Raw genomic sequence first — 19,983 nt, 5'->3', positions numbered from 1 at the left:
TCGCAATTTGAAGCAGAAGTCGATAAATCCCACTCTTATGTCGCACGAAATGGCACATTTCGAGATTAATTTCGTTCCGAGATTAAACCCCCGCACGTTTCAACCAAATTTCCATCGCGTGGAATACGTGTTGCGAAAGGAACGTTTGCGATCGAAAGTCGAGTAAAAATTTATTGCATTTTACTGTGTAGCTGTCATCAGAAAAATAAATCAAAAATTAATAAGTGACTGAATATTGCTAATAGATTGCCTAGCTACAATCATCAATAATTATAATATTTAATGAATATAAAAATCGATGAAAAATATTATTTTATATTAAGTGTAAAAAAGTTTAGACTAACAATAATTTAACAATAAGTAAAAATAAGTTATTTTAAACTATAAATCCCTTATATCCGTTATGCATATTTAAAAATAATCTCTTTTAAGATGTTTTAAGAATCTCAGTTAAGAAATATATACACTGAGAGATTTTTCTCTTACCCTGAAAATCATGGTAATCGTGGGAGAATTTCTCTGATTAATATTTATCACAATAAAAATAATAATATTGATCACAATAAAATATAAAACATGTTTGATTAATTTTACTAAACTGCATAGTAAAATAAATCAAATATATTTTATGTTTTATTATAATAGATATTATTATTTTTATTGTGATAAATATTAACCAGAGAAATTCTCATAAAACTCTTTCCATATCATATTGTCCCACGATTACCATGATTTTCAGGGTAAATTTTAAGAGAAAATTCTCTGTGTACATTTCATCATTTTGTTATATAAGTATAAATATAAATATAAATATATATATATGTATATATACATCCATATATATGTATATTACTAAAAAAATTTGAAAGAAGAAAAAGATACGTAATATTTAAGATTGTATTTTAAAAGAGGTCATCGCGATTTCATTGATCGTTCTTATACTTTATATTTTAAAATTAAGTCTTTTTATCTGGCAAGCTTATCTCTTGACAATACGTCACGAAGAAAGAAAGTTTCTCTGAAAGGGGAGAAATATCAAGAAGAAATTAGGGGTGAAGGCGAATGTTTTTGGAAAAGCCCGCGACCCAATAGTACCTGGCAGCATCACCGCAACTACGATGAACCCTCTAATACAGGCGAACCCCATGGTGCCATTCGCCTAAGATCAATAAAGCACCTTGCTTCTCGGGGATCACGCGGTTCCAAGGATGCGAGGCTGTGGTCGCATCCTTAAAAAAATCATGTTATAATGCTGGGTCCACAATAGGTGATTTAAGCCCTAAGCCTTAAGAAATTGATCAATCGCAGTCAAGTATGAGGAGAAAACTCGACTGTGATTGGTCAATTTCTTAAGGCTTAGGGCTTAAATCACCTATTGTGGACCCACTGTAAATGGTCTGCAAGAGATGTAGTGGTCTTCGTGAAATTTAAGCTTAACGTAGGAAACGCGCTCGACTTTTAATTAGAATTTTCCGAGTAATTTTTCTTCAGCAATATTTTTTAATAAATTCCTCTTTCATCTCTCTTTGTTTAATAGTTACAATAACTAATATATATTTTTTCTTAGCAAACAAATATAAAATTGTATCAATTAATGTCTTACATAATGTATAATATGCTTCAGAAGTCAATGAATTAATATAAATGATTATAAATAATTAGTTTTTCTTTCTTTCACTTTCTCGTTCTCTCTCTCTTTTTCTCTCTCTTTATTATTTTATAATATAATTATAATTATATCATTCGCGAAGTTACAGGAAATAAAATAGCGATAATTAATATCTAATGAACTATTGCACGTATTACTATTCAGTAGTGCGATTAATGGTAATACAATACAACTTTAATTTATGCATCATTGACAAGTCATCGATATTTGCATTTGCCATTACGCGTGCTGATAACATCGTATTATCTTTTAACGCTACCTCGATAATCCGGCACATAACCCGCTCCGATTATTTGAATTAAACTAATTGAACCGTTGTCGCCGTTAACGTGTCGCCGCCCCATTTGACCTCCGCGAGCGTTTTCACATAGAAAATCGATCACAATGAGAAACAAGTTCGTATGTCGTAAATCAAATAACACGATATTAAGTCCGCTCTCAATCGATTTTATCTCTTTGCCCAAAGTCTTTGCGATAATACAAATTAACTGTCGGAATAGATGTCGGGATCGATATATAAAATTACATTCAAAATAAACATTCCAAAATCCCTTCCTACCTTTTTCGATCGCTTTACGTTACGTTGTCGACGTCAAAAATAACACGTTTCTCTTTATCTCGCAGACAGTTGTGTCTCTTAAAAAAAAAAAAAAAAAGCTTTGCGGGTGGAACGTCGTTAATTCATATTTACGTGGACAATGACCCCAATGGAGACCCCCGCTCCTCCCATTGCACCGGGTCCTTTAATATCTCCCGAGGGATGCTCAGAGAATCTTCATAAAAGAAATCCGCAGTCGCAACTATGATCCTCTCGCAGTCCCGTGCTCCGCGTTCTTTAATCTCGAACGCGGAAGAGATCCCTCGAATAAAACAAGACATCCAACTCGCCTTATCTCCACCTCTCTGCTTTCATTTGTAATATTTATGTCGCGCGGACAGAACAGATTCAGAAGATATCGTACGGTCACTTTCGGTCTTCAAAGAAAATATTTATTTAAATATCCGATGGCAAATATTTGCACGCAAAATATTTAAACGTTGCTGTTGATTAATTTTGCCCGTCATAATTAATATTATCATAAATTGATCAAGCATTAAAAGCTTATTCTCGTCCTGAGATTATTCTTATTTTTGTAACAAGAGAGCTTCTTTTAATCAAATTATGCAAAGATAATACTATAACATAATTATACTAAAAATATTAGACATTTTTATATCAACTTGATAAAATATTTACATAAATAAATATGTATATAAATTAATATAAATTATACACAACTTTCTTCTTTAAAATAAAATTAGTTGTCCAGACAATAAGACAATCTTTGCAGTCTATTATTCATTTTAGTCGCAATCATTATTCGTTGTGTTACACAAAGCGAGATCGAATTTAGAAACCTATGTAAACTTTGGAAACTGCATTGTACCTATGTGAGCATTGAAAACACATGCTCTCCCACCACAATTACCGCAACAATTGCTCTCATCTTTGTCCCGATCGTAGTAATGCCGCAACAACGATGCGTTCTCTCTTCTCCCCTTCTCCACATAAAACGGATGTTTCATTTGCGGATACCATTATTGCAAGTGAATAAATGCCGCCGCTACCGACTCACCCCGGTGGGGTACCGGCCATTAATAACTCCCCGCAGGATGAATAACCGGGAACGTCCAAAGTGCAACGCCAACGGAACCACCGCATTCGCCCCCAACCCTCTCCCTCTCTCTCTTTCTCTCTCTCTTGCGTTGTACTTGGTCCGAGAAAAACACGTCGCATTGTCACCGCGTTTTAATTAATACCCCGCGATTATCGAACTTCTCCGCGCGTGATTTCCATAAAAGAATAGAGTAGCTTTAAAATGGTAGTAACATGATTTTCTTTTCAATTATTAATAATTATGTATAAACTTTACATTAAAAATTAAAAAAAATTATTTCAATCTCTCCTAAATGGAATAATTCAATATTAAAAGGAAATTTTGACAATTAAATTCATAACTCTTAATAAATTAATAACATTATCTCGGGCAAAAGATGTTGAAAGAGCCATGAGATATTTAATATTATAAAATAAAAATATTTAGTGATGAAATTATTTAACGTTTAAATTGAAGAAATATAGCAGTATAAATTAATAAATATTGCATTGTATACGCACTTGTATATTATATATTACGCGTTTATATATTAGAATTACATTTTTAAAAAGAATTTCATAAATATATTTAGTTGAAAAATATACGAGAATAAAGAATACTCTTAACACACAATTCGTAGTCATTCATAACTGATGTCTATTCAGTAGATATATAAACTGCGTGTAAACCGCGCTTGATTTACGTTTAATCCGAGCGAATGCAATCCTAATTCGAATCGAGCCGGCACCTGCATCGCACTTAATCCAACCATTAACCCGAGGCCAGCCAGGTTGCATGCATCACCTGCATTTCGACTCTCGCGTGTAGATCAGGTCCGAAATTGCGATGCGCGCGAATTTACATCGCGTATATCCGGACTTAGTTCCGCGACCGCACCGTAACTCGGACCTAATTTATATTTGATCCGCGTAAATCCATCTCTGATGCATGGTAAACCAGCGGTGATCTGGAGATTCAAGTTAAGTAGCAGGTGTGTAATTTGTATTTCCTCGCGTATCTCTAAGATGAAAATTTTATATGCAAACAATTCTCAAATAGCCGACACCTGAGATCATATTTATAGACGCTTAATTATTCATATATTAATTACTGCAAAATATGTTAGTATAAAAAAATTTAGTTTTGTTAAAATTACTAATCTACAGTCTTATTATATTATAGTAAATGTTTTCTTATATTTGAAATCAATTTTTTTCTCTTATTTTGTGACTTACTTTATATAAAAATAGTTTTGTCAAAGCTTGTTTAAATTTAGTTACAGCATTTGCATATATACATACATACGCAAACGCCAGGTAATATTTTTTCACTGATCTAATGTGCGAGAATATGCGAGTTCAAATAATATTTAAGCAATTAACTATACATATGTTAAATTATTCAAATAAATTCCACATATGTTACGCGATGTTATCAAAAACGTAATACACAGTAATATACATAGTAACTTATACACAGTTAATAATAAATAATTATATTGCAATATAAATTAGAAACATGATTACATTCAAATTATAATATTCGGCTCATTTAGGTTATTCAAATCGTTAATCAAACTCGCATATTGCATGATGTTGGTCGTGTTACCATGACTGGGGTCATGTTATAGGGGGCTGAAGCGACGCGACAGTTTCGCGGCTGTGTACCTCGTTGGCGTTTTAATATTTCATTTCGGTAAAAATTCATACCATCATTAATTCGGCATAAAAAACCCATATCCGCACAGCGCGTCCTAGTCGTAAATCTGCCACGCGGATCTGTAGGACACGAACTGTTATACCGCAGAACTGATGATGTTTCGGGGGGAAAGGCATGCCAACAATGAAACTTCGTAAAACACGCGTGTCCGCGTGCGTCACGCATCGTGGCGCGTCAACGAGAGCGCGATTTATGCGTACACGTTCGCCGAACGCTTGTACGTACATGTACAAATAATGCAATTTCGGCTGCCACATACGCATGTCTAAATACCGAACCGCATGTCGAACTGCATCGTCAAACTCGATCAAATTCCGCCACGCCTCGAGGCAAACATTTTTGCTGCGAGCCCGCCCAAATTTGTTAGACAGTTGGTAAATGAGTGATTGCACGCAAAATGAAGTCGTATCATTCTCTCAAATTTACTCGAGGAATTTAAATACATAATGCTGATTTATGTTTATTGAAAATAGATCATTTGATCTATGAGAAATAAATTAATACATAGTTGCGAGGTTAAAATAAGAGAGGAATATGTGTGCGTACTTTTGTAAAAATTTATATACATGTGTATCTAATTTGTATTTAAATAGGTAATAATTTTCTCTCATGCATTTAATTACACTGAGAAAATTTTCTCTTAGAATTTACCCTGAAAATCATGGTAATCGTGGGACAATATGCGGTATGGAAAGAATTTTATGAGAATTTCTCTGATTAATATTTATCACAATAAAAATAATATCTATCACAAATAAAATATAAAACATGTTTGATTTATTTTATTAAACTGCATTGTAAAATTAATCAAAGATATTTTATATTTTATTGTGATAGATATTTTTATTTTTATTGTGATAAATATTAATCAGAGAAATTCTCATAAAATTCTTTCCATACCATATTGTCCCACGATTACCATGATTTTTAAAGTAAATTCTACAAGAAAATTCTCTCTGTGTATCAATTTATTTATATTATAATGTTTCTCTTAGAATCGCGAGTAATCCACATTCTAGATTTTAAAAATATCAGATATTTATAAAAAAAACGCGCTATTTAATATAATTTAATTTAAATTAATTTTCAACGTGTTTATATCCGAGCAATATATTACATGTAATTATATTTATTCTTGTTTACATGATATATATAAAATCAAATACACATTGAAATATTTACTTTTTCATTAATTATAAAATTAATTAATAGTTTAATGAATAGTTTAATAACGATCAAGATTTTTAAAAATTCCAATCAACTTGACATTCTAATTTATATCAAAAATTTCTTTTCAATCATTTTTGAATTACGTAGCAAAAAATATATATTGATAAGTATATACATATATGTATTATTAAAGTGTTTTTATATAAGATTATCTTATAAAGAAAAAATAATTTAATCCAAAACACAGAAAAAGGCTCGTTTAGATCAAAATAGTGAAATATGAATTAATACACAAAATATAACAAAAATAATTTAGCACTCCAATATGATGTGCATCAGCGAAATTGTAAATTACACAATGTTGATTTATAAAATACAAATATATTCAAATTATAATAAATGGTTCACAATAATTAATACTTTAGAAAATAATTATTGCGCACAATTAAATTTTTGATTTGCTTATTTAAACCGACATGTAATAAAAAAAAAGTTGTATTCTAAAAGCATCTCCTAAAAAATCTTCTTCAATATAAACTTTTATAAAACATTATAAGTAAAAATATCTACTCTCTTTTCTTTCTTTAATTTTTTATATAAATAATCCAAATAATTATAAATCTTAAAGGTATTTTAATGTTTTATATATTTATAAATTAAGTATTTAAAAATTATATATATATATATAATATTTAAATATATATATGTATATTATATATATTTATGTGTATATAACGTATAATATAATAAAAAATAAAGCAACGAGGAAAAGAAAGTCGAAATATGAGTTGAATAATATAAATATAAATATATATATACATGCATACATACATGCATACACACATATGTATATATATATATATATATACATGTACATATATATATATACATGTACATATACATATACATGTATGTGTATGTATATATACACATGTATATTTATGTATCATAAATATATATACATGTATATATTTATATTATTCAACTGATATTTCGACTTTCTTCTTCTCGCTACTTTATTATATTATACGTTATATTACCTGATTTTTTAATCTAAAACTAAACTAACCTCAATACTCCGCCCGATGCATCTCTCGACTCCTTGCTCTGTCGTTCATCCTTTACTGCAACTTCATGGAACACTCACGGAAATAACCACGACACTCGCTCGCGAAAGTACTATTAATTACGATCGGACGCGTACTAATTAGCAGGATACGATAATTATGCATGCGTGCGGCACTTTACACGATGCTACGATATTCTCGGCACTTGACGCAAACAGCTAACAACAGCTGACAACATCACGCTATACTCGCCGCGACGATCCTGTCTATCTCTGTAGCTAATAACTTCAATACACTTGTAAGAAATATCGGCGCTACTTTTGTCTTCTCCTTCTTAATTGTTTAATGGCCTTTGCTGATTAAAAGTGGTCTTATCTTACCGGCCATAAATTGCTGCGAGAATATATATCTCGATGAAAAGTTCAGTAGACGCTACTTTTGTCAACACACTTCACTTGGTATGCGTCGTGACACATTGTGACGCGGCGTGGCGCTGCGGGGCGCGGAGAGGTATGGAGAGGTAGCCCCCCCACTACGCAAATCATTGAGAAGGGATAAACAAGAGGACTGAACCGACGCGCCGGTAGAACGAAAAGGTTATTATTCCGACAATATTCGTGCGCGCTGGACAAGTACGTCTTATATATTATCGTTCATTAATAAAGCTTTTCTATCTTCAATAGTGATTCAACTCGGTTCTCCCGTAAAATTAGTTTTCATTATAGATTTACATGTTCAAAAAAACTGTTACTGTTTTATGTTATAACGTATATTAACCATGAATATAAATGTACGAATTAATGATAATATTCGCGGAATGTATTAATATTTCGGAAATTTTGCTTACTATTCGCACAATAGATTTCGATCGCGTACGTGAGACGTCGCGAATTAAATTAACCTCGCAAATTGATGTGTGATAATAGCTAGATGTGAAACTCGTAGAAAATGATGGTGTTTCTCGAGGAGACATGCCGCTGCCTTCACTCGAGTCTCGCCTCTCGCCGCGTGAATAACAACAAGGCATCGGTACGTAAACAATAGTACGTTATACACACACTGCGAGAAGCAAAAGCAAAATACCGGGTACGACAATTAATTATTCTCGTCGCCACGAAATATTTAATACATTACGAAATAAACTCATGCGGAATATTTTCTGAATTTTTCAAATTAATTATTAATAGAAACACTTGCATCATAAATTTTCATCACTTGAATTGTTCGATCTTGAAACTTGTATTAAATATATAAGCATAACGTGAGATATACATTCGAATTTAAACTTCAAACATTAAAGAAATAACTATCGCGTATAAAGGTTATAAAATTTAATTTATAATTTTTATTCCTGTTGTTTCGATTTCTATTTAAAATGTAAATCGCACGAAATATCTACTTTGATGAATAACCTTATATGCTTACAAATAATTGTCGCGGGAGAATCAATTGCGCGGGCTGAGTTTTTTTCAAGCGTGATTTCGCGAGTGAATATCGTGCATGTTTCGTGAGTGCCATGCAGATGATTTGCAATAAAGAAGAAAGAAAAACGAGGCTTGAGCAGGCATCAAGCAACGATAGCAAGCATAGAGCAACCATAAGGTGAGAAAATACTTTAAATTATTATATATATGTTAGATTTTATTTAAAACTTACTTAAATTATTATATGTTACTTACGAAATTATAATTGCTCGTTTATTTTCATGATAATAATTTACTTTTATTTACTTTTTCGTATAATATATGTGCATATATTTATATAATATTTTGCACAATTGCAAGAATATTCTGAATTTTATTTTAAAATATTTTAAATATTTAATTTATAATAATTAATAATTATAAGTAAAATATGTACACAGAGAGAATTTTCTCTTAGAATTTACCCTGAAAATCATGGTAATCGTGGGACAATATGATATGAAAAGAATTCTATGAGACTTTCTCTGATTAATATTTATCACAATAAAAATAATAATATCTCTATCACAATAAAATATAAAATATCTTTGATTAATTTTACTATGCAGTTTAGTAAAATTAATCAAACATGTTTTATATTTTATTGTGATAGATATTATTATTCTTATTGTGATAAATATTAATCAGAGAAATTTTCATAAAATTCTTTCATATTGTCCCACGATTACCATGATTTTCAGGGTAAATTCTAAGAGAAAATTCTCTCAGTGTACATATATACATATATACAATATTTAAAATATTTAGCCTTTTAATTATTTATTATATTTTATATTGTATAAATGTATCTTTATTTATTTTTTTTTATATTTAAAAATTTATATATTTTTTTAAATTATATGTATGTAATTTACTTTATTAAATATCTGTTATTAAATATTTGTTTAAATGTACGAAACATTTAATTACGTGCAATAATTACTTTTTAAAATATTAGTTTGAGCATTTTTATATAATTTAAATACATTTGTATTTTACAGATCAATTTTGTGTGTACTACAACTCTGCCGCTGCGCATCGTATCGGTAAGAGTTAAAATATTATATTAAAAATAATTTTAAAATATCATAGTTGTGCATAACATAATAGCTATATATACTTTATATATACTTATTAGAAATAAGTTCGTAAAAGTATTGATCGTGATTTGATGTTGAAGGCAATTTAGTATTAATATTATATTGACGTTAAAATGTGAAGAAAAAAGAAACATTGTTTTATTATTATTAATACAAATGCGATCAAAAAGAATGATTGATTTTCAAATATACATATTGTCTCTTGTGCTTGAATATTAAATATATTATATCTTAAATAATATCTCCGATAAAATATAATATATTAAATTATATATTTTATCTTTTCTCGAAAAATTCGAGAGTACCACGCAAGTACTTTTTAAGATCTCTAACAATGAAGGAAAGATAGTTTGCTGTGAATCAGAGCACAGAAAAGCTAGCTATAGTTTACAATCTTCTCGCTCGTGCAAGTTGCAGAGGATGTCGTTTTCTCTCAGACTTTTTATCGGACAGCAATTTAAAAAGGAACAAGCGCACATAAGTATATATATATATATATATATATATATATATATATAAACCGTTTCTTTTGATATCGACACCGAAACAACACTCGTCGCGGCTGTTGCAGCTGTAATTGCGTGGTAACGACGAGACAAGTGCAAAACTTGAACAAGAGAGTACATACCGGCTTTCAATGACTCGTGGAAGTAGTCTCTCAGTTCTCGTCTTGATCTTTTAGTTTTTCCTGAAAGAAAAATTTTTCGTTCTTGTTTTCTCGACTATTTCGTTTCAACCGCATATATAATTACAGGCGCAATAACTTGAATTTCGACGAAAACAAATCGGCAATAATTAACAACAATGAACAAAATAACTAATATAAACAAAATAATAAAATAAGATAGAGGCGAAGATGCTTTGAGTAATCCAATCAGTAACAACACTTAAAGAATTTTATTTTATAAATTGAAGTTAAAACGCTCTTAAAACGAAAATTTGTCAACATTATAAAGTGTACCCATAGAATATCTTTATTTTAATAATTTTGAGATTTGTAAAAAAATATTTTTGCAATATCAAGTATGTTATTAAACTTTTTAATGAAGAGATATTATTATTTTAAAGAATTGCATTATTATTTCATTATTTTATTTTTCCTATTATATATACAAATCGTTTTATTATTATTATTAATATATTAAATTTTATCACTATTATAAAATGTTGACTACGAGAATCATTTGAATTATTTTGGTTCCGAACGCGTGATAAGATTGGCACAATTAAAGAATATTGCAAAAATTTTCCTGATTCGTTCTTCCATCCGAATATCTACTTCAGTTAGCGGTGTAATGGTGTAATAACGACAAACGTGACTCTGAGAGAGTTGGAATAAGAATTTTCAATGGCATATGAAAGCCGCCTCTTCTCTTCGTACTTTCTGTGCATCTCTTATTTCACTTGAATGAAGAAAGTTGGGCTGTTTTGTTCTTATACTCGACTTCATTTTCTACAGTTTCCACTATTTCATATAATTAGAGAAAAAAATATACAGAATTTTTATCAAACATAGCTCTAAAAATCTCCATACCAAAAATTATTACATAATCTTTTCATTGATAAATTTTGTAATGAATCGTATCGGGAAATTAGGACAGACTCACAAATTCTGCATAAGATAGTTTCTTTTACATAATTTAGACAAATTAGAAAAAAATTGTATACATCAAAGCATTATGAAATACTTTTAAAAATTTTTTTATATAATTGCATTATGCAAATTGTAGAGAAAAGAAGATTATGCACAAAAAAGTCAATCTTTCTCTATTTTTCACCTGAGAAACTGCATAATATTCTGAGATTTATCTATATTTTTCAATGCTCTCTAGAACCATAAGGGTATTACGCAAGTTTCACCAATTTACATATTAATTGAGGGGTATTATAAAGTTAAATGTAACGATTTCTGCTTTACTATACTTGATAAAACGTACTCAAGGTAATCGATATAATTTTATACGTTGCAGCAAACTTTTTTAACTTTAATCATATTTAATATAAAAAAATTGACAGAATATAATATTGTGTGTATAATATTAAGTATATATAATAATCGATTCATTTTTATTCACTTACAATGCGTCGTAAAGTAAATACATCGTATAATATCTACTTTAAGTTTATTCATTTCAAAATAAATATTTATTACAAAAGCTTTTATAAGTAATAAGTATTTAAGTTGAAAGCTGTGAAAATAAAGAATATTTATATAATATATAATATAGTTATAGCTATCCAACTTAGGGTATATATGTGTTCACTTTTACATTGATTGTCAGCGAACCACACCACAGTACATTTTTCATTATTAAATTAAATAATCTGTGCTGCTATTATAAATTAATCGCCAACTTTTTAATGAATATTCATAAGCATTACCAAATTTTAAGCACATAGCAACTTTTATTTAATAATTTGACAAAAGCCATTTCATAACAAAATTCATATGGCAATATTATTAATTTTTAAAAATTCATAATATACTATATATATGGATGTGTGTGTGTGTGTGTTTGATGTATATTCTCGATAACATCACAATAATCCACAATACATTGTTACGTCGACCACATGTTTCATCGACTTCGCAATTTAGCTCTGTGCTTTCTATTTTCTGCTTTTTATTTACACCAAAGTTGCCGCGTTTATATCTCTGCCAGACGTATCAGCGCGACCGTGCAATTCGCAAAAACTCGAAAAAATCCCCCGTTGCCTACCACCGTAACCATGGAACGAATCCATTGCAAATTTTGTAAAAAAAAAATCCTTACGTTTCTCTCTCTTCGCTCGCATACGCGCGACAACGCGCACGTCATCGCAAAATGCTGCATGAATTCGCTCGCGCGGATATTTTTGTGAATGCATTCAGAAGCGTTCTTGCGGCTTCGTTGCTTCGGTGGCGCCGACATTAAATTACACGCTGCGTCGCGTGGATGGGTCGACGACAGCATGTAACGATATTATATTGAGTTTGGCGCGCACGCACATTGCACGCTATGCTCTCGAGCTACATTAAATGCGAATCGTAAATGATGTAGGGTTTCGCATGCGCGACGTCGACAGGAATTGCGAAAAGGACGATATAGTAGTACGAATTATCGTCGCGAAATAGTGTTGCGCGAGAACGATTAACGTCGAAATCCGCTAATATATCCGAGCTTACGAGTTATACTTTACGAAAGTCGAAGTAGAAGCAATAAAATGCGATCTCTATTATCTGACCATTCAATATGTGAGAATCCAAAGATCTAGAGAAGCTTAGCCTCTTGGGGTTTGAAGACTTAAAGAACAGACTTTAAGTACTTTGCGAATACAGAGATCTGAGTATATAAGAGTATATAAGAAGTTGAAAATCTGGGGATTTCGAAAATTTAAGAGCTTTGCAGTATCTAATAAATACAAGAATTTAAAGAATTCAAAGTGCAATAAAAAACATAACAACGCAACGTAAAGAATAAAATCTCTCTTCATAACGCACTCTCTAAAAGAAGATATGACACACATTTTACAAAAATTTATATATTTATTTATACTTTATTCAAAAGTTATTTTAATATTTCGCAAATAATAAAAGAGAGTGAAAAATAATATTGCAATATTTGAAAAATAATATTGCAATGTTTCGCGTTTTGTGTAAAAAAATTTGCCAAATATAGTTGTCACTTTGAGAAAAAACCATTTGTACACCGATCGATACTGAACAGCACGAAATTAATTCCGAGACCATAGCTCGATGTACGTGTAACAGCTGGTTGTAGATAGCAACTTGTTACAATTTGCGAGTCATTAATATTGTAATAACAAGGATCCGTGAAGGCAGAGCCATTATGAAAAAGAGAGAAGAAAACATTTGAGCAAGGTATTCTGACAAATTAAAGCATTACCTTCAGATTAATAGATTACGAGAAACTTATTTTTATTTATTTTTTAATAATTGTTTTCTTATTAAAAACCTGATAAATTAATTACAGCGTTTACAATTTTTTTTCTACACAAGAAATATCTTCTTCCAGTAACGTTCAGTAGAAAAAGTATAGTTTGATCAGACGTAACCAGAAGAAAAGATAGAGCTATAATAATCCCAAGAAGAAAACATAGCATAATCTGACACGACAAATAGAATATAATTAGACATCAAGAGTAATGAAAGTTAAATTATCTCGACCAATGTAACGATAATAAACTTTTGAAAAAAAGAGCGAGCTTGAGTTTCTAGAACACGAGTTTCGCATTTAGCGATATTACAGTGAGCGTAAAATTATGCTCATATTTTATGCATTTAGCACACCTGATAGATCTTAAGTATCCTCTAATATGAGTTATTTGCGCTAAGTTATGTTCGCACAATTGCGAACTAAAACTTCGTGCCTTATGAAGATTTAATAATTGTTTCGATATCATAGCATCTGACGCTATAAAATGTATATGTAATATCAAAGTTATTGCTTAAGTAATCAACTTATTTTTTTCTACTGAAAACAACTAGAAGGAGAATCTAGTATAGAAGAAAATTAATACCCATACTAGAATTTATTATATTTACCGAGTTCTATGAAACACAAAATTATTTAAAAACTTTTATAAATTTTCCTAGTAAACATTCTTATTATTTAACTATTTAAATTCGTTTTTCTTGTATATAAACAAGGATTTACTTATAAATAATAATATTAAATTGTTTAAATGTAACGTTCGATCATAATAGTACAATACATATACGTAACGTATAACTTACATGCAAGTAGTAAAACCATACATACGATCAGCCACTCAAGAACCCCGAAGAAAAACGCGCACGTCTGTAGCAAGGCTCTCGTTTTCTTTGTTCCTTTTCTTTAGCTTCTCCATTTGATATTAAAAGCCTTGTCTCCGCCGTTTTTTTTTGTTTTTTTTCATCTCTTTATATCTCCGCTTTAAGTGTCGCTCGCAGCAAGAAAGTTTTTGCGGCACGTAACTAGCTTGCTCGATCTTGATCGAGATATTGAAGACTAAAAGGAGAAAAGCCGAAGCAATAGATGAGACGTGTTCGAGAGCGAGATGGAGTTACATAATCTGCATGAACGCCGAAGTACCAATGAGATCAAGCGTCTTCGAGGTTCTTTGAATTTTAACGTTTCACTCCTCCGTGGCTCATTATCGACGATGCTATCCGAGATCCTCGATAGTGATGTCATTCTATCGGCGTGGCTTACGTCCCAATTTTCTCGGAACAATATCAATTTGATCTTGCAACTTTGAAGTTTTTTTTACAAAAATTCAGTACTGCTAAGAGGATAAGATTACCATCGTAATCTTTCTTTTCTGAATCTTTGCATGCCTGTCATTTTTAAACGAAGTTCGAAATTATTTAACCGCCTATAAAAACGTCAGTTTGTTTCTCAGAAACTTTACAAAGGTGACAGGAAAAAAATTAAGCTCTGCGCATAAAAAAAATATTAGGAATAAATATTAAACATTAAGAATAGGAATTATTTTAAAATAATAAAATCGAAAAGACTCTGATATACAAATACAATTCGAGATATAAAGGAGTTTTAATAAAAATATAAAGAGTATAAGATCCCTTTATATCCAAATTTGAATTTATATATCAGAATTTTTTCGATTTTATTATTTTAAAATAATTCCCATTCCTAATATTTAATATTTATTCCTAATATTTTCTCTATTGTGCGCAGAGCCTTATAATCAAGAAAACGATAACAAAAAAGGAAAGACACACAACCATAAAATCAATTATCTTAAATTGTTTTTTGTCATATTTATCACATCATATTTTTTATTATTAAAATTACAAAATAAACATGTGACAAATATTTTCATAGTAAATATATTCCTGGAAAACAAGGCAGTATATAAAAATATATTATATTTAAAATATACATATAATACTTTTCTCGAATAGAATAAACTGTTAATAAGTAGAAGCACGTGTTATTTTTCTGGGAAAAAAAAAACACGAAGAAAACGCTAACGAATCTAGGAAAACGTAAACCTAGGTGAAACTTGAGAAATAATATTACATCAGTATTCATATGAGAAGAAGTGAGTACACTCTCTATCCCCTTGCTGTTCATAGACATCGTCAGCACGAAACTCGCGTCGTCTAAAACAGCCCGCGGCATCCCGCGCTCAGAAATTTAACGATATACGCGTAATTCTCCTCTCTGTGATGTATGTATGCTTGAACTTGACTAGCAACGTGCTTCCTGTATCCGCGTGAGATACCGTGCTCTTCCTTTTTGCGCATCGCTTATCAAGTTGCCCGTTTCGCGCGTTTTCCTCTCCCGTACACACCCGTGATTTAACCCTCGCAGGTACAATTTACCTCTAGCAATGTTTCTCCGCGCGTAAATGTTCCACCCGATGTACAGGGATGCGTGCACAGTGACGATAATCACGGTAGAAGTGATGTAGATGGATGGGAGGAAAGAGTTTGTAGAGGAGAATATATAATCGATACATCATTTTCTTTTTATACGGACAGCTACGCAAATATTGACTCGACAAAATGATCCTCTATGACAGAGAGATCGGCATATAATTTCTTACAAATATATAAAGCAGCTTACAATTTAGTTTTCAATTATTTATATTCAAATATATACCATGACATATCTTTTAAGTAATCAAAGTTTTTAAGCTCATATTTATAAAAATAGAAAGATACGCGTTATTTCGCGGATCGTCAACGTAATTAGAGCAATATAATAAATACACAAATTTTACATATATTTAGCCACATGATTTTGCAGACAGTATTTTGAGAAAATGCAAAATATGAATGTCTTTCTGACATTCATATTTAGAGATCCTGAAATACGAGATATGAGATAGCGTCACTATCACTTATCTCGTCTCGTACGTAAAACGTATTTTTGATAGAATTTGTACTTTAATATCTTGTTGCTCACGCGCGCTGTTTCTCGCTTCCAAGATCTCTTCGTCGGCATAGGACGAAGCTTCCCACGGGAAACCTTCGGGTAGCCGTTTCGTTCGTTGCCCGTTACTGTGCGCAATTTATTTTCTCGGCTCTGCTCGTGATTTCTGCCGCATACGCCACCAAAGTCGTATCTTTCGTAATCGCCATATTTGCCGCACCTTGTTTACGAAACCGTAGTAGAACGATAGAAATTATTTCTAGTGAATTATTTTTCTCGTAAACAACAATTACAAAACAATCTCTTCGGCTGAGAATTCAATGATCGGTAAATATGAAATAATCGATAAATTTATCGCAAGCAATAATTTATAATAATTTATAATGACTTATAAATAATTAAATAGTTAAATTTTGAACACAAAATTTATGATGATTATATGATATTATATATAAATATGTAATGAAAGATAATATCGTATTATATATGACATCTTATTATGGTAAGATGTGTGTGTGTGTGTGTGTGCTTGGTTAAAATATTGTGCCGAAAATAAATTTTGTGTGATAAAAACATTTCTACGCATAATCTATTACAAGGACTAAGAGGTATTGTGTTTCACAAATAACCGTGCATATTTCACGAGGCGACGCGACAACCCGGTTGTACAAAGACAAATTATTTTTATGAACACGCAGGGAGAAAGAGTGCCGCGCAACCCTTTTTCCCAGAGAATGCAGGATTCGGTATACAATGCAACACAAATGCGAAACGCTGACTGTTGCTCGTTCGGGCATACATGAGTCTCGTAATAGATGCGCAAGGGGGTCGTCGGAGGCCTCTAAAAAATTAACAAACCCGAGGCAGAGACGACGCTGAGTTAATGGCTGCTGTAATATTCACCGACCGAATGAAGTAGGGAACCTTTTCAGCGAACTCGCTAGACGGTTCTCGCGATCGCGGAGCTTTCGCGCGGTAGTTGACTCTAAAGTCGTTCGTGTCAACGTCACTTTTATCGGATTCAAGAGAAACAACGCGGAAGTTTCTACAAGTCTGCTTTAATTTTTAGCATAAAACTTGCGCGCGTATAACTTTATTCCTGCGAAAAACTCGCCAGTGTATAACTCACGAACTTTAGATCAAGTGTTTCAAAAATTTTTTTTAATTTCTTTTAAAATTTACTATTTTAAAAATATATAGTTTAAATTTTTACTTGACAATATATAAATTATTTATTTATATATAATATATATATTTTTTTCTTTTTTTTGTTACATTAAGAGACTTGTTATATATTATGAAATTCTTATAACAGATTAATTTCTTGAGTAACTGCATTTAAAACAGTATTTTTAATAAGATATAATTATTAATTAAAATGTTATTGTTTTATCTCACTTTCTCTTGCATATTTTAATTCCAAGAAATATCATGCATGATAATACGTTAGGTATAATCAAATTGAATCTTTTTATTGCAAATAAGAATTATTTTTAAAAATTTATTACTATATCATATTTTTTTTGAGAATGATAGAAACATATCTGGGTTATAAAGAACTTTAACTCGCATGAATTGGGGATATTGCACATATAGCAGAAATGGTATATCGCCGTCCTGGAAACGAATATTTCACGGTGATATAAATGAAATTGAAAGCGTCACATAATTCAGGAGCATGTTCGTTGCTCGTACCTCCGGCAACGGAAGGACAAGTTCCTCATGGGCGTGATATTCCTTCGTGAAACGTCCTCGTAAGGGAGATGTACGGGATAAAAGTGTCAAGAGCGCCCTGTCTCGAGACATTTCCGCGAGAATGCGAAAGAACGAGCCAACTCGCTAGCTAGAAAAGAAAGAATGAGAGAGAGGTAGAGAAAGAAGAGAAGAGAAGAGAGGAGTGAAGGAGCACCGACAGAGAAGCGCATATATATACATCGTCCGCTCTAATATAAACCTTATCTCCTAAATTTCTCCGTCATTGTGCCATCTACTGCAACTCGCTCTACGGAAGAGAGAGAGAGAGAGTTACTCTCCATTTTTACGCGCTCGTCCAGCATCCGCGCAAAGCGCAGCGTATTGCGTTATTAAAATAAATTCTACAGTCCCCAAGTACTGTGTAAGAAAGATGAGATCAAGTCCATCTTCCTTCTCGCGCGCGCAATTGGTATTCAGTTCGTCGACACCTTTTGCATTCACAAGAAGAAAGCCGGCTCTCTTACAACTGATAACTTCGTTGCCCGTAAAAACAGAATCGCACCTATAGATTCTGATAAAACAGCGTTATCCGCGACCTCGTTCTTATCATTCCACCCTGTCGCACACCGTATGTACATATAAACGTATTTACACACGCGGACGTGTTTCTTACATATATCGATTATCCTGCAGAGCATTTCTTGGCGTTTCTTCGTCGCCGCTCGTTGACGATCGTAAAGCGCGAAACAACTCTGGAAAATATTATCACCCATTCGACCCGATGCGAATCATAAACGCTGTTTCAAAAGTATCATGAATCTCGTGTTCTGGTCCATAAGAAGAAAAACAGGTTTGAGACATCTTTTACCCGCGATACTCTCTGCTGCAGTTATTCTTTTTTCGCAATGCGCCATGTGTCAGATCTGCATGTTCCGAATGCATGCTACTTTAAAAGGAAATATATTTATTGCTGTAGAGAGCAAAGAGGATAGCATTGTTTTCTCATATACAAGATAACTACATCGACGTACACACTGCGATATATATTATGCATTATATATAGCATGATTGAAAGTTTCGGGTTTTTTTAAATATATATATATATTTTTTAACAATTTTAACATTTTATTCTATAATTATGATTGAAATAATAATTTATAATTACCGTAATTTTATTTTTGATACAATATTTATGTGTGTTATAATTGATGCAAATGATGCATGTAAAAATAATACAATACACATTACGTTTGGAAAAGACGTGATCTATATCACCCGTATATGTTATGAATCGTAAGCTCAAATCGGTCCAAATATCACAAGTTATAACATCAATATATTTTATACAATCTTATCGGTTCTCACAAAATTTATATCGTATATCGAGCCGTGACACATGTTTCGATGTTTATCGCATTTGCATTTTGCGCACCGTAAGCATGATTTACGAGAATTCGGAGATTTTTCCCAACGCGAAATACGAGATTGATACTTCTTCATTATGCGATGTTGAATCATCCGCGTTTTCAGTTTATGTCCTCGGCTGACGGAGCGACCTATCGCGCATAAAGAGTGCGGT

At 31.6% G+C, this 19,983-nt stretch overlaps 1 protein-coding gene across 2 annotated transcripts in view; it reads left to right on the top strand.

Annotated features, from left to right (window-relative positions):
• Positions 1-19,983, top strand: part of LOC145939407 (dipeptidase 1) — a 167,235-nt gene that overhangs the window by 37,673 nt on the left and 109,579 nt on the right. The window contains exon 2 of one of the 2 annotated variants that reach the window (XM_083043689.1): positions 9,727-9,771. The exons of the other annotated variant lie outside the window; for it this stretch is intronic. Coding sequence (XP_082899815.1) covers positions 9,727-9,771 — 45 coding nt within the window. The remainder of the gene's footprint in view (positions 1-9,726; positions 9,772-19,983) is intronic. 2 annotated transcript variants of the gene reach the window in all.

This window comes from Prenolepis imparis, unplaced genomic scaffold, assembly GCF_030444845.1.
Source record: "Prenolepis imparis isolate NDT839.2.m4 unplaced genomic scaffold, iyPreImpa1.0 SCAF_8, whole genome shotgun sequence".
Classification (NCBI taxonomy): domain Eukaryota; kingdom Metazoa; phylum Arthropoda; class Insecta; order Hymenoptera; family Formicidae; genus Prenolepis; species Prenolepis imparis.
This window is presented reverse-complemented; position numbering and strand designations above follow the sequence as displayed.